A 19,430-nucleotide genomic window follows, 5' to 3' on the forward strand; every position below is an offset into this window, starting at 1 on the left:
CTTTGCACTCTGTAAAATGAACCAAACTGCAATCAATAACAAATACGGAACTCCGTTCAAACAAACCGATAGTCTTTATTACAGTTTTAAATCCACCAGATTGAGCGCTTTCATCTGCCCTAAGCAGATTTCATCAGAATAATTAGTATACAGTGCCTCACATTTTTATACCATTCTAAACTACGGTAATTATTCAATAATTACCCAATTGAATCAATCATTCAATAAACATGTTAAAAAGGTTAAAAAAGCAAAAATAAATAACTAACTGACTTGTCCAGACCAATTTTAACCCATTAGTGTGTTTCTCTTCTTAATCTTCTTTATAAAGTGCTACTGTGCATATAAATACTTAAAAAATACTTAAGAAATATGTATATGTATATATAAAATATTAGTGCTCATTCATATATGTTATATTTTATAATGTGCATATTATCAAATAATTAATATAGTATGTTTTGTTTTAAATTATTCAAACCTTTTAATATGTTTCTAGGTGTAATTTTGTTATCTGTGCTACAACGTGGGTTATTTTATTTCAAAAGATAAACCTAAATAAACCACACTATTTGTTAAATCTGTAATTAATAAATATAAATGTAATAAATATTATTGTTGTAAGGTGTATTTCAAAGGGCTAAAAGTAAATAAACAGACATATTGATGAATATAGGTGGAGGACAATGTGGAAATATAAAAATATATAAATATATGAAAGTATATGTTATATTGTATGAACAAATGGAAATATAAAAAGCATGTAATGAAAGCTAAATTCGTAAACTATAGTAAATTATAATAAATACGAGACCTATGCTAACAGTGTGAAGTGAGGAGTTGTCGTCATAAATTTCACATTCTAAAAAGTTATCAAAAAATATATATTATATATATAATTAAAACATTTAATAAATAATTGTGTTCTAAAATTTTTTAAAAATATGTATATATATACATAGTGCCATTGCAAAACATATGCTTTCACTAGGTCAGCATCACTCCTTTTTGTTCCAAGTTTTACATGTAGAGGAAGCAGGGGCCAGAGGGGGTGATATTGTTAATTCTACCGAGGAGGCTGAAACCAGGTGGATACTTCGCCTAGCGGCACATAGGGGCGTTGGTCTCAATGACAACGTCCCCATTAAACCGATTCTGAAAGCCAGACCCTTAAGATGAATTGTATTATTATCATTTATTTGACATATGACACCCAGCTCTAGAACATTTATGTTATATTGTTATTGTGTCATTAGTGAGCAACAAGCACTTTAAGTTTGTTAGGAGATCACATTGCTAGTATTTTATATATGATATCTAGTTTTAGGATATGTTTTATCTATTGCATACTGCCTTTTATATTGTTTAGTGTGTGACAAGCATCTTATTTATTAGGTCGTTTATAAATGTTCCTACATCTTTAAGTACAAGTGACGTATAACCAGGAAGTGATGTATTTTATATTTAAATGGAGACTTGTGTTTGTTATGTGTATTACGTCTGAAGAAGCGGTTTCATCCGCGAAAGCGCTCACGTTCGTACTATTAAAGAGTTTTAGCTATTTGTGCATTTGGCGTCCTTATATTGTTGCTTTTTATCTTGAACTGCTACGTTTGGACTTGATATCACTTACGCTTCCATAACCTGTTGAGGAGAACGAGTGGAGTTCGCGTGTTCATACGGCAGTTGGGGTACTGGTTTGTTACACTACTTACATTGGTTGTCTGGGCTGGTTCGTTATACTCATATATATATATATATATATATATATATATATATATATATATATATATATATACACAATATATAATAATACATGGTTCTAATAAAAATCGTGTATTATATAAATATATAAACATTATATATTGTATTAAGTATTAACAAAATCAAACTGAGGCAGCTTTGTCAATAAGTATTGCCTTAATATTAATATATTCGTTGAGACCCGGCAAATAATTAGATTTAAGTCTCAACTGCCACTTAATCTCTCTTAATAGTAGGTTGTTCTTGTAATCATCTCCCCTTGTATCCATTTTCATTGACTCTAAAATGGCAAACTTAAAATCTGTAAAACCAGATTTGCACTCTGCCAGAATGAGGCAGTCGTCCAGATGAGGGTAAATCTGTATATTTCTGTCTGCAAAATGTTATGGCCAGAGCTACGCATTTGGTGAATACCCTGGGAGTAGTAGATAAGCCAAAAGGTAGCAGAGAGAAATGAAAGTGTTGTGAGCCTGCTCTGAAGCACAATAATTTCCTGCAGGATTCCCTTATAGGGATGTGGAGGTAGGCATCTTTTAGGTCTATGGCCACTAACCAGGCATTTTTGGTCAGCATAGGCAGCAGCTGATGCAAAGTTAGCATTTTGAATTTGGGGACCACCGGGGAGGTGTTCAGAATGGATAGATCCAGGATGGGGCACCAAGTGCCCTCTTTTTCTGGGAACCAGGAATAGTCTGGAATAAAAGCCTTTGCCTGTTTGATCTGCGGGAACAGGTTCTACTGCCCCCTGGGATATGAAAGTTTGGACTTGTTTCAATGCCTCTGCCCACTGATTTGGAGGCAAGTCTGGGTACACTCTTGGAATTGGGAGTTCGTTGAAAGAGAATTTGTATCCCTGAAATATTATCTTTAAGACCCATTGGTCCTTGGTTACAGAAAGCCAACTTTCCTTGCAGAGGAAGAGCCTTCCTCTTAGCTTTTGGTGAGTGAAAGGAGGGCGGGGGGGGGGGATGGAGTCATTGACACTTTTGCCATAGAAGGATGGCTTAGAACTCCCTTCCTCTGGGGTGAAAGTGGTCCACTGTTTGGTTCTTTGCTGTCCCTGGGATAGGGGCCTGGGTGGTCTTGTCCCTGCTGGGCTTACCTTGCCCCTGTCTGCTAAGTGCAGGAAAGGACCAGTGCTTAGAGGGAAAATTCCTGCTGAACCTAGGAGGTTGAACCTGAAAGAAATCTTTTACTGTTTGCATAGATTTTGCTTGGTCTTCCATCTTTTTAAGAATCACTTCTGATTTTACTCCAAAGAAGCAGTCCTTATCCAAGGGTGCATCAATTAATTTAGACTTGACATGATCAGGGAGAGGTTGTTCCTTCAACCATGCATGTCTGCTAAGGACAGATCCTGACATGGCTGCCCTGCCTGAGGCTTCTAGGGCATCACATCCACAGTGCAATGAGTGTTGGCCACTTGACAAGTAGAGTGCAATAAATCTGCCAACTCTTTAGAATTGGCAGTCAGGAAAGATAGAAATCTTTTGCTTTAATAGTTCCAAAGTGTGTTGTTGATATTTTAACATATGGGACTGACAGCTGAGTGCTCTGATAGTGAAGGTTGCAGAGGTGTATATTTTTTTATTCCATCTGTCCAGCGCTCTGAAATCCTTGTCAGAAGGAATATGATTTGTTGCAGAACTAGCCTTAGCTCCTTTAGGTCCCAGTGTAATGCACCTCAGAGTCTGCAGAAGGATTTCTGTACAGGTATTTGTGAGAATTCGGTACTCTAATACCTGTCAGGTTTACTGGGAGCACATCAGGGGCTAAGCTGGATTCATGAAAATCATCATCCATCACTTCTAAGACAGGGGAGATGGCCAGGTGTCTGTGCTGGGGCAGGTCTAGAAACTCTCAGTCTTTTCTTAGACTGGAGGGAAGTCCTGAGATTCCCAGTGGAAATGTTCCCCGAGGGTGTGAAGGGTTTCCCCAAAGGAAAGGTCATATGGTGGGGAGGAAGGAATGGATTCCTCCGCATATGAATCCTCAAGCAGTCAGAGGTTGTTGTTCCTCTTCAAAATTTGAATAATCAGATTCCTCAGAATCCTGCTGTCATTATTTCAGGAGAAGGGTGTCTTTTCCTTTTAGAAGTTGTGGCCTGACTACCCCTGATAAGGGAAATAAGATCCTTCGCCATCTTAAGCATTTGGGCTTGGGGTGGTGGAGCAGGAGTAAGATGGTGGCTAGAGGTAGACTTTCTAGGAGTGGCCCGACTTCTAGGCCTAGGAGTATCAATAGGTCTGAGAGAAACGGTAGTTGGTTGAAAAGACATCAGTTTTTGTCTAGAATTAGTAGTCTGGAAGGCCTCCACGGAAGCCGGTGCCTGTGTCATGGCTCCGGACCCAACCGAGGCAGAGACAACCAAAGGCTGAGAAGACGAAGAAGACTTCTGCGGCATACCAGACTCCGAAAGGGTGCCGGTAGAGGCCCGCGTAGATATATCGGGGGTTGCGAAAGTGCCTCACTGAACTCCGGAGAAAAGACTACCTGCTTAGCGGTAGCATCATCGGAAAGCTTAGCCTTGTGTGGTCTGTCTCTATCTTTATCTCTCTGTATTTTCAGAATGTCTACGGATTGTTGGCTGACAGACACCATTTCGGAATGCGAAGACGGAAGACGAAATACCTGTCTACAATAAGAGCTCTAGACAAACGGTTCTTGCGTTGAAGAGGGCACATAACCACCATCAGGGGACGTTGTGGTCTTGGCCTAAACAAGTGATTCAGTATGAATGAAGTCTAGGTGTGGGATCTGCTTTCCACAGGCGAGACAATGGTTAACTTTTTCAGACATCTGTTAGTGCAAGAAAAAAGAATCCCCAACGGGGTATTTCGGTTTAGTTGTTTTCAGCTGTAAGTCTAGCTCTGGTAGTGACCGACCGGCACACTTGCCAACTGCTTCTGCTATGGGCTACACGGCAAGAAAAACTGATGTAATGGTGTCAGCTGTCCTGCTTTACAGCACCGACTACCTGACATCAGTCAACAAACGGCAGCTCAGACACAGAAAAACAATGACTCTGGTATTCGGGCCAGCCGAGCGCTACCACAGCAGGGATAACCCACAGGTGATGACTAACAGTGAAACACTAAGAACATCTGCAAAGAGAGCACCACCACCAGTGCAATTGCATAGCTAAGGAAACCAGAAAAGAAAATCCCATATAAGAAGAAATGTAAATGGCAAAAGCCACATTTGTAGATTAGTTTTGTAATTGTAACAATTGTAAATTGTTAATCGCTATGTAATCCAATGTAACTACTGTCTGTTTATTTTACTGTGGAGCTTTTCTCCCCAGGCCTCTGCTGAAAATGGACCCACGTCTAGTCGGACACTCCCGGTCAACAAATTTAAATAAAATAAATAAATAAATAAATAAATAAATAAGTTTAACAGAGCTGTCATTTCAGACAATTGCCAAAAAGAAAAAAGCCTACACCTGTGGCACAGAGGAATAAAGTCCTGATCATGGCACACATGACTGGATTTTGATCAGTAGTTCAGGTGCTTGATAGCACAGGCAAAGATAACTGGTTGTGCCCATCCTGGGATGATGGTCCCATCAGAAACATACCACTGCTCTGCTAATACACACACTGCTGAAGCGCAGACATGTCAGGATGCAGGGAGCTGCTGCATGGATGAAATGGGTGTGACGTCCCAAGTCAACAATGGCAGCCCTTGGCACATGTGGAGACATGCATGAACAAAGAACTACTCCTTGCAGTGGCATAAATAATCATGTCACTTTCAGAGAAGGGGGTTCGGGCATTTTTCTTATGAATGGCCTAACAGATGACATACCAGTGAGGACACAAGCAACCCAGGTGTCTTGTACAACAGCCTTGAATCAATTTTGCCCCAGTGAATCTGTGGACTCCCCCACCACTGGGAAATGAATGGGCACCCAAGTTGAGGGAAAGATGCTTGATGATCACACTAGTGAGGGAGAGAGAGGAAGATTACTTAAAATAACAGTAAGACTTTAAAAATATTTGAGAGAGGCAAAAGCTTGTTACATATGACAAGAAAAAAAATAGTTATATACTCACCATAACGTTCCATCTGTGTTGTCCATTTTCATTCTTCCTCAACTGATGGGTTCCAATCCACGACTCGGATCAGACTGTTCTCTTCTACCAGATCATCAGATCCAAGAACTCTTAACTTCCTCCCATTACCCATAATGCCCCACCAACCTAACATACCTTTGATCAAATTTGCTGCCCCTAGATATAAAGGGACAACTATTATATAAATTAACAAAAGGAAAAAGGAAACTCAAACAAGGAACAGAGGTTCCTGTACAACTCTTAGATCTTTCCAGAAGCAAAGGATGGGGGCAGGTGGATATGAAGTGGAGGAAGAATGAAAATGGACAACTGATGGAATGTTATGATGAGTACATAACTTATCCGATTGTCCTTTTCATTCACTCCTCAACTGATGGGACAAAGTCTCTAGCTACTGTAACTTTGGGAGGCCCTCATGGAAGAATATTCTGGAGTACTGCACAGCCAAAAGCTTCTTTGTTCCAGAAAATCAAATTTAATTTGTAACGAACAATACAAATGCTAGAATTAGTACAAGCTAGAGCTGCATACATGTCATCTAAGGAAACTCTTGACCAAAAGCCTGAAGAAATTGCTGAAGACCTCATGGACTGAGCTGTAGGAAGCTTGAGTAAGGATAAACTTTATAAAACCATAAACAAAGGAGATGCATTCAGTTAACCACTTTGCCAATGTAAATTTGGATACTGTTTTGCCCAATCTGTTAGGAGAAAATGAAGCAAATAGTTTGTCATCTTTCCTGAAGTTTTTGGTTCTGTGAAGATAAAAGTGAAGTTGCCTATGTATATCCAAAAGGTGTAGCATATTGGCAGATTAATGACCTGGTTTATACTAGACTCAGCAGCTATCTTAGGCAAAAAAAACAAGCATTTATTCACAAGGACACCCTCCCTGTCTTTATGAAAAAACATGTAAAGAAGCTTAGAAGACAGACCGTGGAGTTTGGACACTTCTAGATGATGTAATAGTGACCAGAAAAATGGTTTTCCAGGAAAAAAAAATTAGTTCTGCTTTGGCTTAAGGTTTGAATGGAGGTTGTGTCAAGGCCTGAAGCATTATAGTTGTATTCTAAGGGGCAGTAGGATCCTTTAAAGATAGTATAAGTAAAAAGACATACTTAAGAAAGGCTTTACATAGTTTAAAAGAAGCTAAGGTAGGGTTATTCTCTTCCAAGTGGAAATTAGAAAAGCATGCAATTGCATTTTAATAGCTGAAAAACTAGCACCTTCAATAAAACTGAATTTAAAAATTCAAGGATAGAATGCACAGGTGCAGAAAAAGGGTCCAGGTCCTTGCTAAGGGCCCAGAAAATGAATTTTCTATTTACTTTTGTTAAATCCTTCTAGAAGCTTTTTGAGAAGATATGACATACTGTGAAGGAGAAACACAAAACCAACAACCAACAAAAAACTTGCCAGAAATCCAAAAAACCGCTGACAGTCATGTATTCAAAAACTTTTATTTGGGAAACCACAACAGTTAAGCACTTTTGTCAGCAACCACAAGCTGACTTCATCAGAACGACTAACTGTACCACACTCGTCAACAACCCAACAGCTACCAAACAGACTTCCATTTCCATCTTTTCACAAAACTGAGATTAAAACAGAACAATAATTCTAAAGCCTGAGTTCGTACAAACACTTCTTTCTATGCTCAGTTTAACAAACCTGCTAAACTGAGCATAGAAGTGTTTGTACAAACCCAGGCATTAGAATTATTGTTATTCTGTTAAAGCTAAAGCATTCTTGGATGCGATGATTTCGTAGAAGTGGCCGAGTCAAATCCAAGTCTCGGGATGCAAACCCATCAGTTGAAGAATGAACAAAAAAGGACATTGGATCTAAAGATAGATGCTCAAGATTATTTTTTCATGGAGCTGTTTCACTATTAGACATTTAACTTCCATTAACTGCAAATTTTAATAATTTCAAGCTAAAAAGAAGTGGGACTAAGAACCTATCAGTCTATCTTTAAAGACAGGCCAGTCTGAGACCCCACTTCACTCCATGGGAATATACAATGCTGGACAAAAAAATTCAGCCAAACAGAAGACAGGTCACAATTATAAAAAGCCCATTTGCTTTATTCCTGTGAAAGTCTTCCTAAAGAAAAATCCACTGATGCCAACTTTAAGCTTGTTCTAAACACAAATAAACTCTGTTCACCAGAATATCAGGAAACTGCAACAAAAATGGTGGTCTATTCCAAAAAACATGCAAGAACATTTGTGTGTAATTTTTTAAAATTTGCTAACTGGGGTAGAGCACTGATCCCGAAGAACCTATTAAGGTCTGCCAGGGTGTTGGAAAGAACATCCCAGACAAACAAATTTCAACATAGGAATGATTTGCAAAATGTTAGATTATTAATCTGGATTAATCTCATCAGGTGAGGCTTGTCAGCCTGGGAAGGCAGCCCACTTACGAGAAGTTAAACTCAGACTTAAAAACTCCACTGCCTTGCGGCAATACCTAATCAGGGTAAAGGCTTCAGGAGTAAACCTACAGGAAAAATCTGGAGATGGGGTCACCAAGATAGTTTGAGGTTGTACTCGACCTCACTCTGGCAGCACCTGTGAGGACATGGATGCCAAGCTGTGCTGGTCTTGCCTTTCCCCGTTGCTTACATCAGTCACACAGAGAGAGGAAACCTGCTTCTTGGCATTAGCCATTTCCTCAAAATTCAGTTGCCCAGGCCTACACACTGGAGAAGACACTCCAGCTTTACTTTCTGAGAGGTGGTACATCACTGGAAGCAGTTACTGATAAGCTAATGTACTCAACTGACAGACCAAGGTGCCAGAGACTGCTTCCAACAATGGGAGAGAGCCTTTCATCTCACTGAGCAGCCACTGCCCACCTTAAGCTAAGCAGCCCCAGAGAAATAGGTGTTACCTTCATCATGATCCACTTGCTGCACTGGGTGTGTGGGGCTTAGGGAGCACCCAACTGGTGGAGAGTTAATTATATACCTGGAAAAAAAAACAAAAAAGCAACAAAATAAACCAGCCTTTTAGGCCAAGCACATGGAACTTAAGGACAATGACTCCAGGCCTTGTGGAAGATCTACAGAACATCATTTATGCTTGGAAGACAGCAGTCACTAACAATGAGCTGCGCAGATTGCAGATGGACACTGGGGCTCAACAGGAAACAAGGCTGTTATCCATTGGATGTCTCAAGGAGGTGGACTTTTCTGGAAGCTTTCCATGCTAGAAAAATGTAGAGACCAAGGAGCATGGTGTTGGTTTCACAATCAGAAGAAACCTTGTCGGCTCATACCATCAAATATGGGAAGAGAGAGACTGCTGAAAATTCAGCTATAAACACCACTGTCCATAGTCAACATGTTCAGTGTCGATGCTCCTACTTTAACTTTGACTCAAGAAGTCAAGGACAAGTTTTATGATGAACTTAGTGCTGCCATCAGAGGTCTCTTCCCATGAACCATTACTCATTCTTGGCAATTTTAATGCCACAGTTGGCAATGACCATATCAACTGGCCATCTTGTATGGGACAGTTCGGAACAGGAAAGATGAATGAAAACAGACCACGTCTCAAACTTAGTTCCCAATATGAATTCTGTATAACCAACACATTCTTCAATGTCAAACCCTAGCACAAAGTTTCATGGCGACATCCAAGACTGAAACATTGGCACCAACTTGACATTGGTCATCACCAAACGCAGCAGTTTAGGCAGTTACCACAGCAGAGACTGATACTGATCACTTGCTCATGCATAGTAAGGTGAATATCTAGACAAGAAGGTTCTGTCACTCTAAAAAGGAAGGGAGGCCATACACTGACATAGACAAGGCTTGTGACCCTTCAAAAGTAAGCAAGTTTTTTCAACCACTCGAAGAGGTCTTGCCCTGCCTGGATGGCATGGACACCATCAAGAGATGGGAAGAATTACGGAATATTATCAAAAAAACTGCAATATCTTTGTAAAGACAGCCAAGGGTGCTGATTGGTTTGAAGTCCACAATGAAGTACTGACACCCCTTATTGAAAAGGAGAGATGGGCACTGCCTGCATACAGGTCCTCACCTAATAAGGAGACCTTGCAAGCATTCCAGTGTGTTTGGAGTAAAGTGCAGCAGTTAGCTCAGCGATGTGCAAAAGATTATCGGCTCCAACTTTGCTTCAACACTCAGCAGGCCCTGGACATTGGTAACATGTGAGGAATGAACAATGGGATAAAGCATGCTATCGGTCCATCACAAAAGAAAGACTGCCCCACTTAAGCCAGCCAACAGGTGAGGTCTTGAAGGACAGACTCAAGCAGATGGAATGCTGGTTGGAATACTACTTTCAGCTGTATGCCAGACGCACCATAGTTATGGAGAGAACCCAAATGCCATTGTGCCTCTATCAACTACGACTGAATTCAATGTGGAGCCCACCTTGGAGGAACTCAATAATGCACTAAAAAGCACTCTGTTATGGAAAAGCCCCCAGGAAAGATGGCATTCTCTCAAAAATCCTTAAATGTGCCAACTGTGCCCTAATCTCACAGCTGCATGCAATACCCTGCCAATGCTGAAGTGAAGGTAGTGTACTGCAAGATACAAGAAATGCGAAACATAGTTACTAGATATAAGAATAAGGGTGATAAAAGTGACTAACTGCTATCACAGCATCTTTCTTCGCTGTACCACAGGGAAGGTGCTTCCATGTGTTGCCCTAAAGATGCTCCATGTTCTTGGAAACTGAGTTTACTCACATTCTCAGTGTGGGATTAGAGCTGAATTGTCTACTACAGACATGGTTTTCTCTGTTAGGCAACTGCACGAAAAGTGCACGGAATAAAACAAACCACTGTATACTGCCATTCATCTGACCAAGGCATTCAACTTTGGCACTAGGAAAGTCTGTTTGCTGTTCTGGCAAAGAACAGCTCTCCTCTAATATTGATTAGTATTATAAGGCCCTCCATGAAGGCATTAAGGTGACCACATACGACAGATACACATCCAAACCTTTCAAGACTCTCAGTGGAGTAAAGCAACAGAAATGTACTGGCTCCAACATTGTTTGGAATCTTCTTTTCAGTTCTGGTGAAACTTGCTGTCAGAACTGCTATAGAGTGCATCTTTCTCTGAACCAGAATAGATGGCAACTTCTTCAAACTGTAGAGGCTTAGATCGAAGGCCAGGGTGCTTAGGAAAAGTCTAAGGCAGTTCCTGCTCACAGAGGCACAGCTATTGTGGCTCACACTCAGCAAGAACTTCAGTCACTCCTGACTCAGTTTGCAAATGCATGCATGAATTTGGTCTCACAACCAGTTTAAAGAAGATCCAGGTGATATGCCAAAACATAAGTAATGAGCCATCAATCAGAGTGAGCGAATATGAGCTGGAGGTTGTCCAGGAGTTTGTGCATCCAGATTTAATCTCGGACAACTTCTCGCTTGACAGCAAGATCAAAAAGCACACTGGAAAAGCTGCCACAACGTTTTCCAGGCTGACAAATGAGTATGGACTAAAGTTCACTGTGCACACCAAGACGCAGGTTTACACTGCCTATGTTTTGAGCCCATTACTGTATGGCAGTGAAAGATGGACTCTGCACTCAAAACTGGATCAGTGGCTCGATGTGTTATGCGCTGCCTTAGGCACATACTTTGTATATCATGGCAGGACAAGATCCCCAACTGGACAGTGCTTGACAAGACAGGCACCAACTCAGTGTTCACTCTACTGAAACAGAGACGTGTGTGCTGATTGGATCATGTCTTACACATGATGGACGGGTGAACACCAAAAGACCTTTTTAGAGAGCTGGAATCTGGAAAGAGGACTTAAGGTGCACTACAAATACATATGCAAGCATGACCTCAGAGCTCTTTTCATCAGCTTGAACACCTGGTATTCTCGCTCCTCAAGACAAGACTGACTGGAAATGGGAAGTAAAGGAAGCACTCACTGTGTATGAAACCACTTTGGCAAGAAGAGCAGAGGATAAGAGAGCCCTCAGGAAGGTCCATGCCTGTGATACCAGACTGACATTTGCCTACTGCTGTTCAGAATGTGGACAGGACTGCCACTCCCAGACTGGACAGCACAGCCACAGAGGATGCTACTCAAATAAGTCTAGTAGAGATGCAAACCCATGATCCTGTGGGATTGAAGGATGCCTACTAATTATTAACAGTGGCTGAACTTAAAAGAAAACAAAAAATAAAAAATAAAAAAAGAACATTGAGTAAGGCTGATAAGACAATAAAATGGAAGGAAAGGGAACATGAGGGAAAGGGATCACAGGATCAACTGAGAGCAAGGAGATGAAGAGGGAAGGGAGTACACGTAAGCCAAGGCTAAGTAGAAGGAGTTTTACAGAAGTTAAAGACCAAGCTCTTCCTAGAATGCATTTAGAAGATGGGAAGGTGAGGAGTCCAAGCAGGAAGGATTTTAGTTCTAGCTTTAGTCACTATTAAGGAAATGCTGACAATTGTCTTTTTTAAAGATCTATTAAAGTTTAAGCAATTATTTGAGGCAACTCAATTAAGGAAATTAGGGTTCATCAAGATCCAAGGAGGTCACTGTTCCACTGTATTGGCATTCAGACATATCACAGAATACAATGCCCCCTTTGGTATGTACCGAATGATGCAAATTCTACATTTGGAACATCCACATAGGTTCCTCAATAAAAAATACAAGGTAACATCTCCTATGCAGACAACCTCATAGCCCTACCCCTGTAGTCAGTCTCCTACAGGTTGCTGCAGGGATATGTATACCTGGCATACAAGGCATTGTCGAACCCCGACATGATGGACCTCCTGCATATACGAAAAAGAAACGGCACCATAATTACCCATTCTAAATACTTAAACCTTGCCGGTGATCCAAACAACACATGCTGGAGAGACAGATAAATATCCCAGAGACTACATCTTCTCTGGATCTGGCTACCCCATTCATAGGAAACAGAGCTCCTCTCTAAACCAATTCAAGTGTAATCATAATCATAGGTTCTAATCATAGATTCATACGAAGCTAACTGGCCTTGCGAGCCATTTTTTAAGCCTAGCCAATTATCCCTTGTGAGACTCAAACCCTGCACCTTGTATTTGTAAGGAAAACCCCTTTACCATTAGGCCGCCCTCCCAATCCAATTAATTTGGACAACTGGATGGGGAATATAAAATTCATCATTGGTTTGGCACCTACATCTGTAATGGACATAGGTAGCCAACAAATGGTTCATTTGCTAGGCTGCAGCTTCTAAATGTTTTAGAAATAAAAACTTGTCAGAGATTTGTGACACCTGGCTAGGCCTAAAAGGGCCCCTGTGGCTTTTAACGTAATGCATACCTATGAAGTTTAAAAAGCAATAAATGAAGGCATAGCATTTGGTTCAAGAAAGACACAGACACACGCACACACACACAGACACACACAGACACACACAGACACACACAGACACACACAGACACACACAGACACACAGACACACACAGACACACACAGACACACACAGACACACACAGACACACACACACACAGACACAGACACACACAGACACACACAGACACACAGACACACAGACACACAGACACACACACAAACACACAGACACACACACAAACACACAGACAAACACACAAACACACAGACAGACACACACACAGACAGACACACACACAGACAGACACACACACACACACACACACACAGACACACACACACACACACACAGACACACACACACAGACACACACACAGACACACAGACACACAGACACACACACACACACAGACACACACACAGACACACACACAGACACACACACAGACACACACACAGACACACACACAGACACACACACACACACACACACACAGACACACACACACACACACAGACACTTCAGAAGGCTGCTGTACTTAGCTAGTGTACTGGGAGATAGGAGTTTGCCTAAAGACAATTATCTTTACTAATTTTAAAGGAAAACATCTCCCAAATTGCCATCTTAAAGGAAATGTATTTTGGAAGTGTAATCAAAATTCAAGATATTATTAAATATTCATTACTTTTAAGTCTTAAATAGGATTCTAACAGTCCAAATGCAATCTATGACAACAGTCAGCAGTGTTGAAGGAATCCATTTGGAAACAAAGTGGTACCTGCCAGTAAACATTTTAAAGCATGAAAGACATAACAGTGTTAAGGCTCAAAAGCCTCTTCAATAAAGCTCTAACACATACCTTGAAAGGCCAGCCAGTGAAGTAAGAGAAGATGCCTCAAGATCAGAGGAGCAGACCAACTCTTCTAAACAAAAGAAAAAGTACAATGGTTAACAACAGCCTCAAACCTCTCCATCAGTCAGAATTAAAATAATACTTCTCAGCTGGGAAGGGTATATATATATATATATATATATATATATATATATATATATATATATATATATATATATATATATATATGAGACAAGTGACATTTTTTGGTAATGAAAAGAGGTACAACAATGAGACTATGAAATGAATAAAGTGAACAAAATTTAAAACTCGTAACAGTAAAAGTGGTAATAAATACATGACCAGACTCCTCTATAATTACTACAGCTGCTGAAGATCAATGAAACTTCTGGGCAGTATACTTATTTACCTGTACAGCTACTGTTTACATATTCATACTTAAACTAAATTTTCCCCAGATGAACAGCTGTAAAGTACAGTTGTGTAAACTTAGCATAAATGTAGATGTTCCAGTGTATTCAATGTTGCAGTCATTACATTTGGGTAATCCTGCTGGCAGGTTGCCCTTAGCCTGCCTGAATTCCAAAGTCTTGGGTCCTGCGTCGGCCGCTGTCGCCCCTTCCCTGATGTCAGTTCGTCAGGGATATAAAAGAAGCAGAAAACGCCATTTTCTTCAGTTTTCCTTGCCCCAGATTGTCAGGTGCCCCCTAAAAGGGTAGCCAAACTTTATATCTATATCTATATCTATATATACACACACACAAAATCTGGTTCATTGCCCTGAATGCACTGCCCTGCCAGCCGAGTCCCCATGCATAGTCTGATCGTCTGTAGTCCAAGTTTAGGCGGCGGGGGCAGATTAAAGGAGACCCTTGTTGAATTGGCGGGCCTCTGACCACCAAAAGGACTCTTGTCTTCATACCACAAGGGAATGATAGAAATCATGACTCCCAAGTCAGAAATGTTGACACCATAAACTTTAAAATGCCATTGTAGTTTCCTTATATGCAGTCTTGCATATGGAATTAATGTATTAGATATTCCCCATTCACCATTTTATATAAAAAATTCACCAATCAAAACTCCCTCCTAAGAAACATCAACATTAATTATTCACTCCACCCCAGACGTACATCCAAAAGCCTCATTATAAAAACTAGACTTCACATTTCTTTAAAATCATTACATAAAACATGAAAATAAAAGAGAAAAACTATATATATATATATATATATATATATATATATATATATATATATATATATATATACACACACATATACATATACAGTGCATATATACACACCCCTGTTAAAATGCCAGGTTTTTGTGATATAATAAAATGAGACCACAATAAATCATTTCAAATCTTTTTCCACCTTTAATGTGACCTATATCCTGTACAATTCAATTGAAAAAAAAAACATATCTGTTAGGGGAAAACATATAAAAAAATAAAAAAGTACAATAAGCTGGCTGCATAAGTGTGCACACCCTTAAAATAATACTTTGTTGAAGCACCTTTTGATTTAATTACAGCATTCAGTCTTCTTGGATAGGAGTCTATCAGCATGGCACATCTTGACTTGGCAACATTTGCCCACTCCTCCTTGCAAAAGCTTTCCAAATCTGTCAGATTGCGAGGGCATCTTTTGTGCACAGCCCTCTTCAGGTCACCCCACAGATTTTCTATTAGATTTAAGTCTGGGCTCTGGCTGGGCCATTTAAAAACTTTAATTTTCTTCTGGTGAAGCCATTCTTTTGTTGATCTGGATGTATGCTTGGGGTCATTGTTGTGTTGAAAGGCGAACTTCCTCTTCATCTTCAGCTTTCTAGCAGATGCCTGAAGGTTTTGGGCCAAAACTGACTGGTATTTGGCACTGTTCATAATTCCCTCCACCTTGACTAAAGCCCCAGTACCAACTGAAGAAAAGCAACCCCAAAGCACGATACTGCGACCACTATGCTTCACCATGGGGATGGTGTTCTTTTGATGATGTGAAGTGTTGTTTTTGCGCCAAATGTACCTTTTGGAAATGTGGCCAAAAAGTTCAACCTTGGCCTCATCAGACCATAACACATTTTCCCACATGCTTTTGGGAAACAATGTATTGTTTTGCAAATTTTTGCTGGGCCTGGATGTTTTTCTGTGTAAGAAAAGGCTTCCATCTTGCAACCCTACCCCACAGCCCAGATATATGGAGAATACGGGAGATTGCTGTCACATGTAGTACACAACCAGTACTTACCAGAAATTCCTGCAGCTCCTTCAGTGTTGCTGTAGGTCTCTTGGCAGCCTCCCTGACCAGTTTTCATCATGTCTTTTCATCCATTTTGGAGGGATGTCCAGTTCTTTGCAATGTCACTGTTGTCCCATATTTTGTCCACTTTTTGATGACTGTCTTCACTGTGTTCCATTGTACATCCAATGCTGTGGAAATTTTTTGTACTCTTCTCCTGACTGATACCTTTCAACAATGAGATCCCTTTGATGCTTTATATCCTCTCTGCGAACCATGGCTTTTGCTGTAGCTGGCAACTGAGTAAATGTCAGGAAAATCCTACTAGGACAGCTGAACTTTATTTGGGGTTAATCAGAGTCTCTAATTGATGGCAGGTGTGTACCCAAGAAGACTGAATGCTGTAATTAAATCAAATGGTGCTTCAACAAAGTATTAGTTTAAGGGTGTGCACACTTATGCAACCAGCTTATTGTATGTTTTTTATTTTTTATATTTTTCTCCTAACAGATTTGTTTTTTAATTGAAATGTACAGGTTATAGGTCACATTAAAGGTGGGAAAAGTTTTGAAATGATTTATTGTGGTCTAACTTTTTATATCACAAAAAACTGGCATTTTAACAGGGGTGTGTAAACTTTTTATATCCACTGTATATGCATGTAAATATAACATTATCATACATTATTATACTCTTGTAAGCCACGGTGGTACAGCGGTAGCGTTGTTGCCTCACAGCAAGAGGTTCTCCTGTTCGATTCTTGGCTGGAGTACCTTCTGTGTGGAGTCTGCATGTCCTCCCAGCGGTCGAGTGGCCTCCGAAAGACATGTGTGAATGGGCGTGCCTTCGCTGAAGGCTGGGTGTCGGGCTGGCAACTCGGCACCATAAAAATATACTGCCAGTCATTAGCGGACCGGAGTTCCGCTGTGGCGACCCCTAACCAGGAAAAGCCAAAAAAAGATAAACAACAACATTATTATACTCTTAATAAACCAAGTATAATCTAAAATACTTACCTAGTTAAGGCTCTAAGTTTCAGTAAACATGAAATTGAGCAGTGGTCATTAAGACCCGGCCAACTAAAATCATTAAGTTTGAGCTGCCAAATAAGCTCTTTTTTCTCCAACAGGAGATTTACCAGGCCCCCTTTGGACGTATTCTAACTATGTCAATGGCCATATATTTAAAAGTATGACCAGGGTATTGTTTAACATGTCTTGCCAATGCATTGGTCTTTTGCTCTTTCCTTACTGCATATTCATGTTCACAAATCCTTTCCTTCATTCTACATTTGGTCTTGCCTACGTAAAAACCTGAACATTTTTGGCACGTGGCCAAATATACAACTCCTCTGGAATTACAGTCGAACGTATAAAAGATCTTGTATTTCACAATCCCTATCTGGAAAGTATCAACCTGATTAATTTTTGAATACCAAGAACACCTCCCACATATTGCCATCCATGGTTTGGTGTCTGAACAAGAATTATTCACGTTTTCTAATATACATTTAAAATTATAGCCCCTTCTAAAGATTATCTTCGGGATCGTCCCAAATTTTCCCCTCAAGTGGCTGTCGTCTGCCAGAATAGGCCAATTCTTATACAAGATCCTTCTGATATCACTATGGTTAATGTTAAATTGCTTAATAAAGTAAGCCGCATCCAAGGTAAAATTATTCAGGGTGTATCTATTACCAAACACTTCTACAGGAGCTCCCCTCTATCTCACTGTGGGGTATAATCGGGGTACCCAAAAGAGGATGATAAAAACCTATAGACCTCTTATAGGAAACTTCGTTTCTCAACTCAATAATTGAGTAGGTTACCCTCTCCTCCCAAACATAAGCATCAATTGGTCACATTCTTGTTGGAAATGGTCCTCCAAGGTTACCATTCTCACAGCTCTTACCAACTGCCCCTTCGCCAATGACCTCTTCTGATGAGTGGGATGGGAACTTAAGAAGTCCAAAAAGCTATTGGAGTAGGTATTTTTCCTAAAGATCTTGGAAATATACTGCTTATTGGTTCTATCCTTAATTAATCTGGCATCCAAATAAGATATTTTATTAGTATTAAATTCCTTGGAGAACCTTAAAAAGTTAGTAGTAGTATTAATGCACTTCATAAATTCTTCAAAATCATTTTTGTCTCCTTCCCACATATGAAATAAATCATCCATATAAAGCTGATATAATTTGATTTTACCCCAATAGGTACTATTAAACACAAATCTGTGTTCCCAATGGGCCATAACTAAGTTTGCTAAACTGCTCTGCATGGGGAACCCATTGCTACCCCACTTTTTTGTAAATAAAATTGGCTTTCAGAACAAAAAGAAATTATTATCAAGCACAATCTCAAACAATTCCTCAAAAAGATTAATTTCTTCATGAGAAACCCCTTTCGTTCTCAAAAAATCCATTACCCATTGGATGCCCTCCACCAGCGGAATAACTGTATACAAATCTTTGATGTCAACAGTGGCTAAATTGTGATCAGAGTCATACTTCAACTTGTTAATGGCACCTAAAGACTCCAAGAGTCCTTGCAAGTATGCTTTTCAGAGTCCATAAACTTTTTAAGTTTTGTATCCAGATACTGGCACATGCTGATGTTAAGGAATTCCTCCTATCAACTGTTGTACGTAAAGGGAGGTTTATTACACTTGTATTTTCAGAACCCCAGAAATAATGGGCATTAAAGATGTCAAATTCAAAAAATTATACAGATCCAACATGATACATCATTCGATAAACATGTCATTAATCTGCCCATATACCCTCCTACAAGTACCATTAACCTCTTTTAGTGATACTCTAGCATAAGCTTCACTCTCCAATAGTTCACACATTCTCCTGTGGTAATCAAAAAGGTCCATAATTACCAGACCTCCTCCTTTGTTGGCTTCATGATACGCAACCTCTGCATTTTCAAAAAGCCTAGTAAGGCTTTTTCTTGTTCAGTAAGATTCCCAATATACCCATGGTCACTTCCCCCCTGGATACTTGGAAGTCCAACTCGCAAACTTTCTCAAAAACAATTAAAGCCGGATGCAAAGGGGGGTTAAATGTACTAAAAATTCTACATTCATCTTGCTGAATATTAGTACTATCAAACAACAGGCTAA

The 19,430-nt window shown here is 40.0% G+C and overlaps 1 protein-coding gene across 1 annotated transcript in view; it reads right to left on the reverse strand.

The window, feature by feature from the left end:
* TTLL4 (tubulin tyrosine ligase like 4) overlaps window positions 1-19,430 on the reverse strand; it is a 1,780,839-nt gene that overhangs the window by 1,648,352 nt on the left and 113,057 nt on the right. Inside the window, exon 3 of the mRNA XM_044073711.1 lies at window positions 14,068-14,131. Coding sequence (XP_043929646.1) covers window positions 14,068-14,131 — 64 coding nt within the window. The remainder of the gene's footprint in view (window positions 1-14,067; window positions 14,132-19,430) is intronic.

Source organism: Protopterus annectens, chromosome 6.part0, assembly GCF_019279795.1.
Source record: "Protopterus annectens isolate FY-2018-M chromosome 6.part0, PAN1.0, whole genome shotgun sequence".
NCBI lineage: Eukaryota > Metazoa > Chordata > Ceratodontiformes > Protopteridae > Protopterus > Protopterus annectens.